At 33.9% G+C, this 13534-nt stretch overlaps 2 protein-coding genes across 2 annotated transcripts in view; both read right to left on the reverse strand.

Moving 5' to 3' along the window:
* Window positions 1–3710, reverse strand: part of LOC124223101 (transmembrane emp24 domain-containing protein 5) — a 5944-nt gene extending 2234 nt beyond the window's left edge. The window contains exons 1-2 of the mRNA XM_046634790.2: window positions 1327–3710; window positions 357–553 (exon numbers count right to left, since the gene is read on the reverse strand). Coding sequence (XP_046490746.1) covers window positions 357–553; window positions 1327–1524 — 395 coding nt within the window. The 5' untranslated portion in view covers window positions 1525–3710. The remainder of the gene's footprint in view (window positions 1–356; window positions 554–1326) is intronic.
* A 559-nt stretch (window positions 3711–4269) lies between these two features.
* On the reverse strand, window positions 4270–13222 carry LOC124223104 (ras-related protein M-Ras). Its single transcript, XM_046634799.2, has 4 exons — window positions 13024–13222; window positions 10930–11263; window positions 9910–10226; window positions 4270–9367 (listed from the first exon to the last, which is right to left on the reverse strand). The coding sequence occupies exons 2-4, from the start codon at window positions 11117–11119 to the stop codon at window positions 9278–9280; spliced, it is 597 nt and encodes a 198-aa protein (XP_046490755.1). The 5' UTR covers window positions 11120–11263; window positions 13024–13222; the 3' UTR covers window positions 4270–9277.
* Window positions 13223–13534: the final 312 nt, after the last annotated feature.

A 13534-nucleotide genomic window follows, 5' to 3' on the forward strand; every position in this document is an offset into this window, starting at 1 on the left:
AAGAGTGATTATTGACAAACGAATTATGAAAAAGTATCTCGGTTACATATTTAGACGTCACATTTTCGAACATACTGAAGAACATCACAAAAACATAATCAGAGTTTGTATATTCAAATTCTTTAAGCAACATTTAAATATGCCTCAAGGAAAACGGTGATATTTTTGATAATAACTATATATGAAATACAAGATTAAATACTAATTGCTGATTATAATTTGGAACTGTTTCAAATTCTGTTTATTCTCAGTTTCACAGTAGAATAACAACGCTGAGTTTCCGAATGAATTATTATGATTGATAATAAATGCATGCAGATAGATATTAATTCAGCAAGTCCACATCATCAACTTACCTTATCACAGTTAGGTAAAGATTAACCAGTTTTGACGCGAATCTGGAGAATTGATTATCGATGCAAACACTGTAGTAACCTCCAGTGGCAGATTGATCCTGATAATCAGCGCTTGTTCGCCATTGGTAAGGATATACTATTTGCCCTGTTGGATTCCTAACAGCAAAGCCTGCCATTCCGTCTCCGCCTCTCAACACCTGTTTGAAAGAATGATCATTTATTAATAAATGACTGGGTACGATATGAGAAAGTTTTCTTGGAACGACTTAATCTGTATCATATTTAAATTCAAACATGTTAGAACTTAGACTTCAAAATTTCAACAATACTTGACCATTATAATCAATTATAGATTCGAGTCAAAAAATCATACATCATTCTGTTGATTCCCTAAATTTTGGATAAAAAAAATTCTATGTATACTTACTAACGAAAGAGTTGAAAAGTTTTGGAAAAATGAACTTTCAAGTGAATTCGAAATGTTCATTTGAGATATAGTTACTTCCAAATGATGACACAACTAATGACATATAATTAAGAGAATAGTTTCATGCTTAATTAAAAATATATTGAACTAATTTATGACCATCTACATTCCATATGGCTAAAATTATATCCTAAAATGATGTTTGAATGTGAATGGAATAAAGTTTTCTTTCTTATATCTGATTTGAAATTTTCATTATTTTAGAAATGATGATAATTGTCATTACTCTTGAATAAATTTGAAAGATTTTCGTAAGATTGAGCATTCTATTCATCAAGGAGCATGATAGACAGACAGTGAGCATGTGATGACAGGATAAGGAAGTAATAGATGGTACATTGAAATCAGTAGAAACAGTAGCATATTCATGCATAAAGTATATAAATCGTTAAATAAGATAGTAACAAAAACAAGATCAACGTGATAAGGATAGTTATATAAAGAACATAAAAATAAACAAGATAATATTTGGGTATATCGCACCTGAAAGCTGACATAAAAAGTTGCTCCCGGATTGACATATTGAAAGTAGCAGTCTTCTTTGCCGGGATCTATGTGAACTTTATAATCCATAGCAACAGCGGGAAGTGTTTCGTACCATGGCTGGGTAGTTTCTGCTTGTGCGACAGCGAAAAGGGCACCAAAAATCAAAATATCCAGAGCGAAATGCATCGCGCACATTAACCGGATATTACTTTAGACTTGTGTACGAAGATTTTACTCCAACAAGTCATCCCCACTCCGGAGGAATGAAACCGCTTTCGCTGCCGTCCGAGATCGCAACATTTTTCTCGACGGGTCGAAAAGCACCGCTATCAGCAAACGGTAAACACTGGACTGGACGCGCGGAAAGCTATGCTGATAGTTGATACATGCACTGATGCTGGCAAGTAGCGGCTAACCGCTGTCGGCTTTCACAGTTCACACGCACTCACTTACACACTTGTCATATTTCGTAAGGAAGTTCTGCGCATGCGCGAATCGCCGATGTTTGATAACATAGTGATTACATTTATGTCCATGGGTGGGTACAGTTTGTCTATTCATACATATGTATATGATGTATATCTAGTCGCATCCTTAGAGCATATACTACCGGAGGTAACTACCACGGTCTTACATACAGGTCTAGAAACTCGGTCAAAATTTCAGCATCCTGAATCCTGCATCCCCCTATCGCAGCGACACTCGTGGTCACTGGGCGAAACGATCGGTGCTTCAATAAGAGGACATACCCCCACCACCGGAGTTTCTAGACCTGTATGTATGCCGCGGTAACTACACACGCCGTCAATCTCGTGAAACTGCAGCCAAGTGATGAGAGATCGAGATATGTATTCGGGATACTCCGTTTCTCTCACTCTACGCTTGATTAGTTGAGAGGAAACGTATCGATCAATCGGGTGCAGAGCGAGAGAGACAGGTTATAACGGGCAAATACTTTACTCTTTCACTCCTCCGCCACACTTTCTGCACATGCGAAGCTACCTGTATTAGTATATGCTTTAAGGTCGCACCCTACGCTGCAGAAGGAAACGTTACATTGAAAATAAATTCGAATATAAAAACATTAAAATAGCTACTAATTATTGTAGTGTATCAAGAACTGGACCCAATGTTTTCAGCATTATAATGAGAATTTTAAATTACTCGAGAACACTTGCGAAGGGTATGACTGAACTGAAATAGGCAAACTTGTACATATGTACAAGTAATGTTTGTGGGCTAAATTATCGATTATTAGTATTTAGTTGAAGATAGAGTTATACTTCAGTCACTCCAGCTATCATTTTGTTTGACGTGAAACAACATTTGATATTCAACGAGTTCCAAAAATCAGTATAGAGTCGAAATAAGATTACAACTGCGCCTTACGGCGGTCATTTTGATTCTGCCCAAGAGTTCGAATCCAAATAACGAATTTTGTAAAAAAGAAAACAATGTTTCCGAACGTTATTTTACAACAAGGATTTTTACCAGTCAACATTTGTATTGACATTTCAACGAATATATGTTGATTTCAAAAAATTAAGCCCGCAATAGCAGTTTTATGTCTGTACATACATGTATTACACAAAGAAACTGGTGTAGCTCAATGGTTGGCTAATGGCTATTGAATGCGGTAATATTCAAGATCCATCAGACGCACAGAAAAATTAATGAAACACAAAACAAAGTCTAAAAATCAGAATAGTCGAATTGCAACTGAATTCAGTTGAATTTTATTAAAATAATCTTACCTCACCACGTTAGGCAACTAATGGTAAATCCAAATTCAAATAAAGATTGCTCGGTTATGCCGATAACTTTCGAACAACGAGATTGTTATTTATATTTAAAGTAATTAGTGAGATAAGTACTAAAAAAGTAATATCGAGTGATTTCCATAAAACACGCCTGAAATCCAAATAAAATCAACATGTTGTTTTGATATATCATAAGCTTACAGTAACTTATAATAATTGGCACATAGTATATTTGTAATAACCTAAGACTTTCAGCGAGAAAACCACTCTTAGTCATTACATTTTTTCTATAATTAGTAAAAATGATAATAAAAAGAAAAATCAATGAAAAAGAGAATCCAAAGAAGGGAAATTCGTTGTTGTACCTAGGTCTTATAACATTTCACGCGATGTTGTGTTACCGAATTCGAGGAAGATTGACCACAAGCAAGTATGGGAATCGGATATTAGTAACAATCGTAAGAAAGTATTGTAAACACATTTTATACTTTATTCTCATTTGCATACCGCTCACAGTGATCTGCGCAACCAATTATTCGTAAATGAAAAATATATTAGAACGGCAATTATCTACGCTACAACGTAACTATTGTATTGAGAAGAAATTCTTCCGAGTTTGTAAAATATATACTTTTTCATAGTCTGACATAAACAGTAGTGCACCAAATTTATTAATTACATATTATATAGTTTTTATTCTTTCGTTTTATACGACGTTTATATAGTTCATTATGTTGTGTGCGTATTTCACTGAATGTGTTCATGCCTTATTTAATTTTTTCATTTTTTCATTTTTTTTTTCTTTTTTTTTTACTATTATTAATTCATTATACTTTTGTACGGAACTTTGTCAACGCTTTACATGTTAGCTTCTTTAAAATACTGGAAAATAAACATTGTCACAGCTATGAATATAAGTGTACATATCATACGTGTGAAAAGCTACTCGTTATTTATTTATATCACTGCTCTAGACCGTAAATAGTTAATTGATACGCAAGATATATAATATGCTTGCTGTAATAATGGCGATTTAAAACTTAATTATATATTTAATATGATCATGAAACACTGCGTTGAAATTTACAATAGTCATTGAAGCAGTGATACAAATTTGAATTGAAACTATCGAATAAAAATTTGACTATGTTTTATAACTGGTATCACAACAGATTGACTGTTTTTCTTTAAAGATAATTTTCGTACAGTGCTTAAAATTAGTTTTTTTTTTTGTTTTTTTCTCCTCCCTCCAACCACAACCTACAGCTCTGAACAACTGTTGTACACTCCAATGGAACGGATAAGGAACAGCTATTATTGTTTTATCATTTGTTATTCTTCATCTTTCTCTATAGGCTTTCACAGCTGTTGAAGGCTTATATGGTTTATTTTTTTATTTTTTATTTTTTTTTGCGTCATTTTAATTATGAAATGATATATTATTCATCGATATGATATCTTCATTTACATCGAAGAAAGCATTACTTTAGTAATGTGTATCATATCCGAACAGAAACGGTGTAGTTTTTTTTTTTTTCGATTTTATTTTCAGGATATATAAAAATTATACTTTAATAGTTTTTTTTCTTTTTTTTTTTTTTAAATTTAAAAAATGGCAGATGTCGATTCAATCTTTCGAGTACCGATTTTTTTTTTTTTTTTTTTTTTTTTACAGATATTACATTAACCGTACGTACATTTATAGATAGGTAATATCATAGTACTTTGTGAAATATATCAGACATTGGCCAACTATAGTTTAGCCGGTTAGATGTTGGTGCCTCTAATATTGAGTGCATTCATTTTAATTGTATTAGCAGAGTTTAAGTTATGGCAATTTGCATTCATTACATAAACGTGTTACAATTTCATTCAGAAACGTCCCTACACTCATCGATAGGGCTATGGCTCGATATTACATCAAAGTTCAAGTTATTTCCTCTTCGTTTTTTGTTTTTTTTTTTCGTTGGTAAATGAGTCTTATGGAGTATCCGTCATTAAATAGACATACATGTATAGTCTTAGAAACGTTGGGTTGTAAAGAAAACTTGAGAAATGTAGTATGTATGCGAAAGAAAAATACGAAACCTTTGGATAGAAATTTTCATACTGCGCTTCGCTATCAGAATTTTATAGGTTCTATAAACATATTATATTGTTGAAAATCAGGAAAAATTTAGACGGTTCAACGGTGTACATAATTTTAGCTATGGCACCTTAATTTTTTTTATGGCATATTCTGAATATTATTATATTCGTTAGTCAGGTCTTTGCCAGTTTCTCGTCCACGAATTTAAAAATAACGTTGTTTTCTCGTATTCTTTTTTTCGTTTTCAAAAGAGAGGCACCACTTAATACATATTCGTACATATAGTTATACTACATTCCTTACATCCATTGCGAATCACACGGCTTGATTAAAAATATACATATATTCATATACGTGTCGTTGTTGCAAACTTGATTCAGTATACATTCTGCCAATAATAACATCTGTATTGTCCATTAAAATTCAAGCAGCATACCTTTTCTTGTTTGCAATTAATTATCGTTTGTTTTGCGAATATTATATTGGCAATTTCAAATATCTGACAACCTTTCGATCAAAGTTTGGTAGTATAGTTAAGTACGTTTTAAATATTCTCAACAGATAGGGTCTTAGAATTGTTTAATCCATCATTGCATATATTGTCAAAATTATCAACTCAAAAAATTATGCTCTTTGAGTGTGAGTTGTCAGAAATTTCACTTCGCATACTCTTATTCAAAATATTATTTGTACAAGGCAAATATGTTTCAAGATTATAATTTGTAAGTTTTCTATGACAGTTATATGTATACTGGCATTTGTTTTGTGCATGCAGTAATCTTGCCCTTTTCAGAACAAGCATTTTTTTTTTTTTTGGTTTTTCATTAACGACTTGAATGTCGGCCAGATAATGCATTTCGCCACTGTGCGATTTTCAATTATGAAATATCAACAGGACGCATTTTTTTACTTCTTTATTGACTCAAAATAATATTTATTGATTCGACCTTTGACGTAATTGTTATGAAAGAAACTTTAGACTTTAAGATTAACATTTTTGCTCCGACTATATGGATACAGCCAAATAGAAATCGACGTTACTCTTGTTTTACTTTGCAAATTTTCAAATCATCTATCCAGAAGTAGCATTGTTTAAATCAAACTGAACAGAAATATTTGAGCCAATATTTTTTTTTCATTTGTATCGCAAGGCAAAGAAATATATGTTGCACAATTTGTTTTGTACAAGCTGCATGCAACGAAACATTCAACAATCACTTTCCAGTCAGAATAGTCTTATTGTCGCACAATTAACAAGCTTCTAATAATATTTCCAACAACAATCAGTAGTTAATATAACAATTAATAAACAAAATATATACGACGCTAGTTTAAGAGAAATATAATATGCAGCATAGGAAGATCAATATTGTGCCCAAAGAAACCATTGATTGATGTTATGTTTCTGCTGTTATTTATGAAGCTACAAAATCTTTGTTTCTGTGTAATATAGTGAAATAAACAAATTGTAAATTTAGATACGAACAATAATTCGTATTTTCGCTGCTATGAAAAAAGATGAATAACCTCATAATTAATAGACATTATTAGGTTTAAAAAAACCATTTGCATAAATTCTGTAATTCCTCTTCTAAAATAATGAGACTCTGAGGCTTGTGCTTTGTATTTTTACACTATTCAGTCAGAACGGAAGATTAAAGTTTACCAGGAAGAAGCAGGTTGAAATTCTGCCTAGATTATTCTAATCAGCTGGGTTCAAGTTCCCATGAAATTTGATTATATCGGTGTCGTACACGTATTAAATGGCTGAGTTGTTCGAAAGTATGGCGAATTTAACTTTTTTTCTGCTAAGCACAATAATACTGTAAATGAAATATAATTGGATTCTTATTACATTCATTCGTACATCTTTTTGGACCGAAAAATGATAAAATATCTGAAATACTAGTCAAACATACTCTTTTGTACTTTTATACAAGAAATCAACATATTCATACACGTTCCACGTCAATACACAATATTAATTGCACCCAAGGCAAGGGCATCGTTCAAAACGCAGACGCTGGTGGATAATGACGCGGAAATTTTTTTTTCCAACCGCAATCAAATATCTGCTATTAGTGTATTAATCTTACGATGCCAATTCTACGACTCTCAGTGCTCTTGCCTGCAATTGCTCGCGGTGTACGTGCCACAGCTTTTACATATGCACATACATTACATTACGATATATTATATAATGTATTTATAGTATATATTTCACAGTTAAACACTAATGTAGGCCATGGCATATATTTTTTGTTTTTTCTCCTCTTACAGTTTAAAAGGGTCTGACGGATTTTAGCTTCTAGTAAAATACATTTCCTTTTTTCTTCCTCTTTTTACATCAACAAACGTATCTATAATTTTAATAAATTGGTGGATAACTTCTATTATATCCTAGAATACGATACAGGGAAAGATTCAAGGGTACGTCAGCATAAATCATAAGCGATTCGTTTTTTTTACGTAACACAAACACAACATGTACAAATTTTGTGTACGGGTGAGTTTTACGAGATAAATTTTCAACTGCTAGGCTTTAGTTAACTGTGAAATCATATTTCAGTTAGTTTTTCAATCGCTTTGTTCTGCGTGAAAAATACTGACCGGTAGCTACCAAGTGCTGAAATTAAATTACGAATGCCAGCCTTGTTTCAAATTAAATACTTTTATCTAAGAGAGAATTTCTGGAGAAACGCGAAAGGGAGCAAAAAAGATTGCCTACGATTCACCCTTGATAATTTTGACTTTGGTCACGAATCCTTAGACTTACTACATATTCAAAACTTTGGAAAGGTATTGACGAAACGAAAAAACAATCGTACTTTGGTTAATCAGACCCTCATTTGCATGCCAAGATGCAAATATATGAAAGACAATATTGTCTTATGTGTTAATATATTATTCTTGATTCAGAATAACAATCATTAGTCAACTGACGCCCAACACGCTTCGCCTATTGAAGCTCAAGATCACAAGATTTATAATAAAATAACGATAAATAACTATAAGTATAAGTAAGGTAATAAATAATTCTAAAAAACCTAGGAGAAGATACAAAGTTACGTATATGCCTATACAATATATACGTCACAACTAAATTGCTAATATGCGTAATATAAAATTCAATCGTGCACAAAATCATACACGCATTTATAAAGTTGACGCTATTCAATACCTAAGTTCGTTTCATTCTAATTATCCAGATCATTCGGTATACAACATCTTAGACTTGCACCGACTTTGCAAAACTTTTATTTGGAGTAGTTTGTTGTTTGATAGGGGAACTCGAAATCGAATATATTGTCCAGGTTTCTAGCAAGTTTAATTACATATTCGACAACAGCAATCGTGCGTATTTAAGAAAAAAAAAAAACAAAAAAAAAAACGATTCGAGTTACTAAATAGCTGGATTTTTTACACCCTCCTCCAAATCAAATAATGTGGAAAGAGTAATGAATTGAAAAGATTGAGTTAGAACGACATTAAAAAGAATAAAATAAAATTTCCTAGCTTGCAAAGCCAGCAATTCTAGCACGCATAATTAAAAAAAAAAATGTAAAAATCATTACAGTCATTTGATGACGAAGATTTTTAGTTTTGGGTATGAATCAGCTTCCCAATACATTACAAATTTACGGAATACAAAATAATCAATTCCATATTTCGTTGATGGTAAAAAATTGATGTGTACATGTGTTGATTGAAACATCCGTTTTGAATTGGCAGTCGAAAGACGAAAAGCCATCGGACGTTCGAGTGGTTTCACACTATTTCTAACTCCATAATACCAGTAAATACTTCTTCAAATATAATTTTAAAACTATTTCTTGATAATGAGTGAGATGACGAGATTTGATGAGACCATATCGAGAAACTCTACGTGGAAGATAAAAAATGTTTTTTTCTAACAATCAAACAAATTTTTTAAACAATTCAGTGCGGACAAAATAATAATCATCGGTGACATGAGGTTTTTGTCGTAGAATAATACTAATTATATCTGTATCAAATCCCCAGTTTCAGATGATGAAACTTTACGTTTAAACATTGTTAGAAAATTCCATTTCCTACTATCTTTCCAACTGTTTCGAGTTTAGAGAAGATTACACTTTCCTGATCGCCTTCGTTTCCGTCGATTTTTCTCCAACTCTGCAGGTGGCTGGTTCCTGATTATACGGACTACCTAAGAAGTTATTTTCATATATTATTGTATCGTTGAACGAACAGATACTTTCACCTTTGAAGTAGAGGGAAAAAATTCATGCTGAATTCATTTTTCAGGGAACATTTTCATCTAACGGAGAGTATAGATTCAAATAACAGCCTTCAGGGACATAGAAAGTTCAAAGGATACGATTGCACTTATGGCTAATAGTTTTGAGTTCCAATCGATTCCTTTCCACATTAACGTATCAAAAATACTGAAAATTAATTCAGTAGCGGGGGTCGCTATCTGAGAATTTGCCAAACTAGTATGGAAATTCTTGTATCGTTAACAAAAGTAAAAGAATATGAGAAAGTCATCTCCTTTTACTAGATGTAGAAACTTAACGCAATGTCAATGTATAATTAACGCACACAACATGTAGTCCAAAATACTTTTCAGTTCAGTTCGTCTCGAAATTAAGCCGATATTGTGCTTGAGCAGCACGACGCTTTCTTTACTTATTGATTCAGTAATGGAATAAATAATAGTAGTAATAGTAATTGTAATTGCGGTATTACCTCATGGAATGCGGCATCTACATTGAGCGGAGGGTCCTTGGCTGAAGTTTCAATATACGGAATCCCCAATCTATGTGCCAATTCCCTGCCTTGTTCCTCGGTCACTTTTCTCAGATGTACAAGATCAACTTTATTAGCAACGAGCAGCATTGGATAAACATCACGGTCTTTGACTCTCAGAATCTGCGTATAAAAGTTGACGACATTCTCATACGATTGTTTGTCTGTGACGGAATATACCAGCAGGAAACCATCTCCTTTGCGCATATATTGTTCTCTCATGGCGCTAAACTCCTCCTGCCCAGCGGTGTCGAGTACTGTGAAAAAAATTTACAAACGCAAGTTAAGGGGGGTGTATGCCGATAGATGACTGGAAGTCATTGAATCTTAGAGATTTACAATCGGACGTCCAATTATTCAATTCGAATGCGGTTTATTGTATTAAAAGATATGTAGATCGTGCTTTGTTGATGTATTTTTTTTTTTTTTCTAAAAAATGAAGTAATCGAAAGCATTGTTATTGACAATAATGTACACCACTTTGCTTAGCGACATGTTTTTCAGAGCTCACAATATTTTAATAACAGTTTAACCGTTTTATATTAAATTTGGAAACGGTATTTTAGGATATTTTATCCTCATTGCCACAATCCGTTTTTTTTTTTATTTTGGTTTTGTTCAACAAAATCGTGATCATTTGAAGTTGCGTTTTAACTTTACGTCAAAAATATGCCACATATTGCGGAATAACTAGAAAAAATTGTATTGAAGAAAAGTGGGATCGTCATGAAAAAGAGAATAAACTATCTAAGTATAGCGTCTCCAAGTTTGCAGTAAATTGGTTCAGCTGTTTCTCATGTATCGCGAGCATTACAAAAACATATCACTGAGGAAAAATGATTTACATCGTTTAGCGACGGTGTCTAGAAAATTGTTACTTATGAAAACAAGATCAGAAAAAATTGAACAATTTATTGTCGTCAATAATCGAGATTAGAAATGTGAATGATAGTGATTTACCATCTAGAATGCACCATTGCTTGTCCACCTCCGTGTGTTGAATGTAGCTGTCTTCTATCGTCGGGTCGTAATCGGTGACGAAGAGTTTTTGAAAGAACTGTATCGTGAGGGCACTTTTTCCAACGCCTCCATCCCCGACGACTACCAGTTTGAAGGTCAGGAGATTATCATTGTTGGGAGGTCGCGTCATGCCACCTCTGGGTCCTCCTCCCCCGCCCCCACCGCTCTGCCTGCGTCTACCTATTCTGCCAATCCCTCTTGCACCCCTGATATTCTTCCCTCCACGCCAACGTGGCTACATCAACAGTGTAACTTCCTTGATTGCAGTTGCACCCTTAATTGAGAAAAAGATATTTGACGCATAATTAGCTTTGGCTTTCACCGCCATCCAAATTGTGAGTCGATTGAACAGCCACAGCGATATTCGTTTCAATGAATTGACTGCTTAAGCAAAGGATGAGATGTTGATGCTTTTGGAGATAATCGTTTTCAAGTTAAAAATGGTATTGCGTCGACGAGCACGACTACCTTTTGGTACGTTTACTTGTTCTTTGTAGTATTTTGACAAATTTGGGTACAAGCTGTATGAAATTGATGTTGATGACGTAAACATAACAAAATATAGAACAGAAAATAATTGTTTTGTAACATTAGAGTGACTTCGAAGCGGCTGAGTTTGCAAAACATGATTAGTTTCTGCTTTGTTACGATTTACCCAAATTCGGACAAACAATCTTTTTTGAAATATTTATGTTACGATAGCCTAACAGATTTGAATCTCGCGTTATGTCTGTGAAAAAGGTGATACAAATCGAGGTCGATAACGACTAACAACTTGACATTGAGAAAAAATGCTCTTAGACATCTAAGTATGATAGTTTTGATCTGAAATTTTAAAACACTCGATATTAATTAAATGTAAAACAATATTTCGCTGGGTGAAAGATTATAAATGCAGAGTTTACAGAGTTCGATTGAGAAAAGCTTCAAAGTTTCCATACTATGAGTTTTCTTTTTAACTTTTTTCAGTTAAACGTCATAAAAATTTTATAAGACCTATTACATTGTTCCCAAATTTAATGCCAACATTTTGCCCATTAAAACTTGCGATTTTTATCATTTGAAATTACTGCGGTTTTATCTGAATAGGAACTATACGAAAAGTAATGTAGCGAAGGAACGGTGGTTTTTCACAATGATCATTTTCTGTCGGCAAGCGAAAAAAACTCATATATGAATCGATTCAACGAAACACAACAATCTTTACCGCCCCAAAACCTGACAGTGAATCCAAAAAGATACATCGACACTTTGCAAAGATACATAGCAGCATGGAATAGAATGGGCTTACTTTGAAACTGTGCTCAATTTTCAAACCATTGCCAATATCAAATACTATAAAATAATAGTGGCCGGTAGATAAATTGTTTCAAAAGAAAATGATGTGCCATATTAAGGATAAATTGGTATGGATAGGTGACAAAATTGATTGTACACAATCCTAGAAATTACTTTAGTAACACTGAATTGTAAAGAGTAAGTATAGTATACTCGACGTTTTTTCGTGTATGATTACATACTTGAAATGCCATGAAATTTTCGTACCGTTCATTGTTTGAGCGATAAATTGGGACAAACGTTTGCGTAAGACTACGTAAAAACGTCCTAATGATACGAACTGTCAACTGCATTTAACGATGCGTTAGAATTTCTAGTCGGTCATGCTGTGTGGCATTTTGCAAAAAGATACGATCTACCGCCACTAGAACGGTTAAACAAACTCATTGAGACTTTTAATCCGAACAACGCGAGTGAAACGTTGTATACACGGTTGTATAGAAATGAAAAGAATAAAGAAGAAAAAAAAAAAAATGAGAAGCGATGGACATCGAACTGTTTACAGACAATCGAACGTACGGGCGGCGGGCGTGTTATTTACGTTCGATCCACTATATTGTGCAAATGCGATAGCTACGCGATGGGAAAATTTCAACGTCATTCATATGATAATCCGTCATCGTAAACGGCGGCCAGTTACTCGCGACTATAAAGAGAACGGATGCAATAATTCACTAAGATTGGTAAATTGCTCACCTTACATCGTCTGTCACTCCTGTTGGCGTCACAAAGTATTACGAGCTGCTCGACGACTCGCTGCTGGGGCTGACGTCTGTCGTCACATAATTCACAGAGTTGCACGCGTGCGCGTCACGGCGTAAAAAACAAATTTTTCTAACCGACGCGGCGACGTAACGATGGCAAGTGCCGGCGAGACGACGGCGATGCAAACCGTCCGAGTATCCGTGTATAACTGAGAAGGCTTATCCATAGAGGCTAAAGGTGTATCCGTTATTCGTTAGTTTCGACGACACCCGCTTCGCGACGTTTAAGTAGTTTTATCCGCCTGTGAGCAGGCAGCACAAACGTCATTTCATTAATGACATTTGGGTTGCCTGCTTACAGGCGGTACGAGTACTCTGTTCAGGGTTCGGTTTAGTTCGGTGTTCCGTTAATTGATCTCACGGTTATATGTATTTACGCGTATTATTATATCAGTCTGTACTTGCATTAAGTATTATTAACTGTTTCAGCTTATTGAGAAGCA

Source organism: Neodiprion pinetum, chromosome 7, assembly GCF_021155775.2.
Source record: "Neodiprion pinetum isolate iyNeoPine1 chromosome 7, iyNeoPine1.2, whole genome shotgun sequence".
Lineage (NCBI taxonomy): Eukaryota > Metazoa > Arthropoda > Insecta > Hymenoptera > Diprionidae > Neodiprion > Neodiprion pinetum.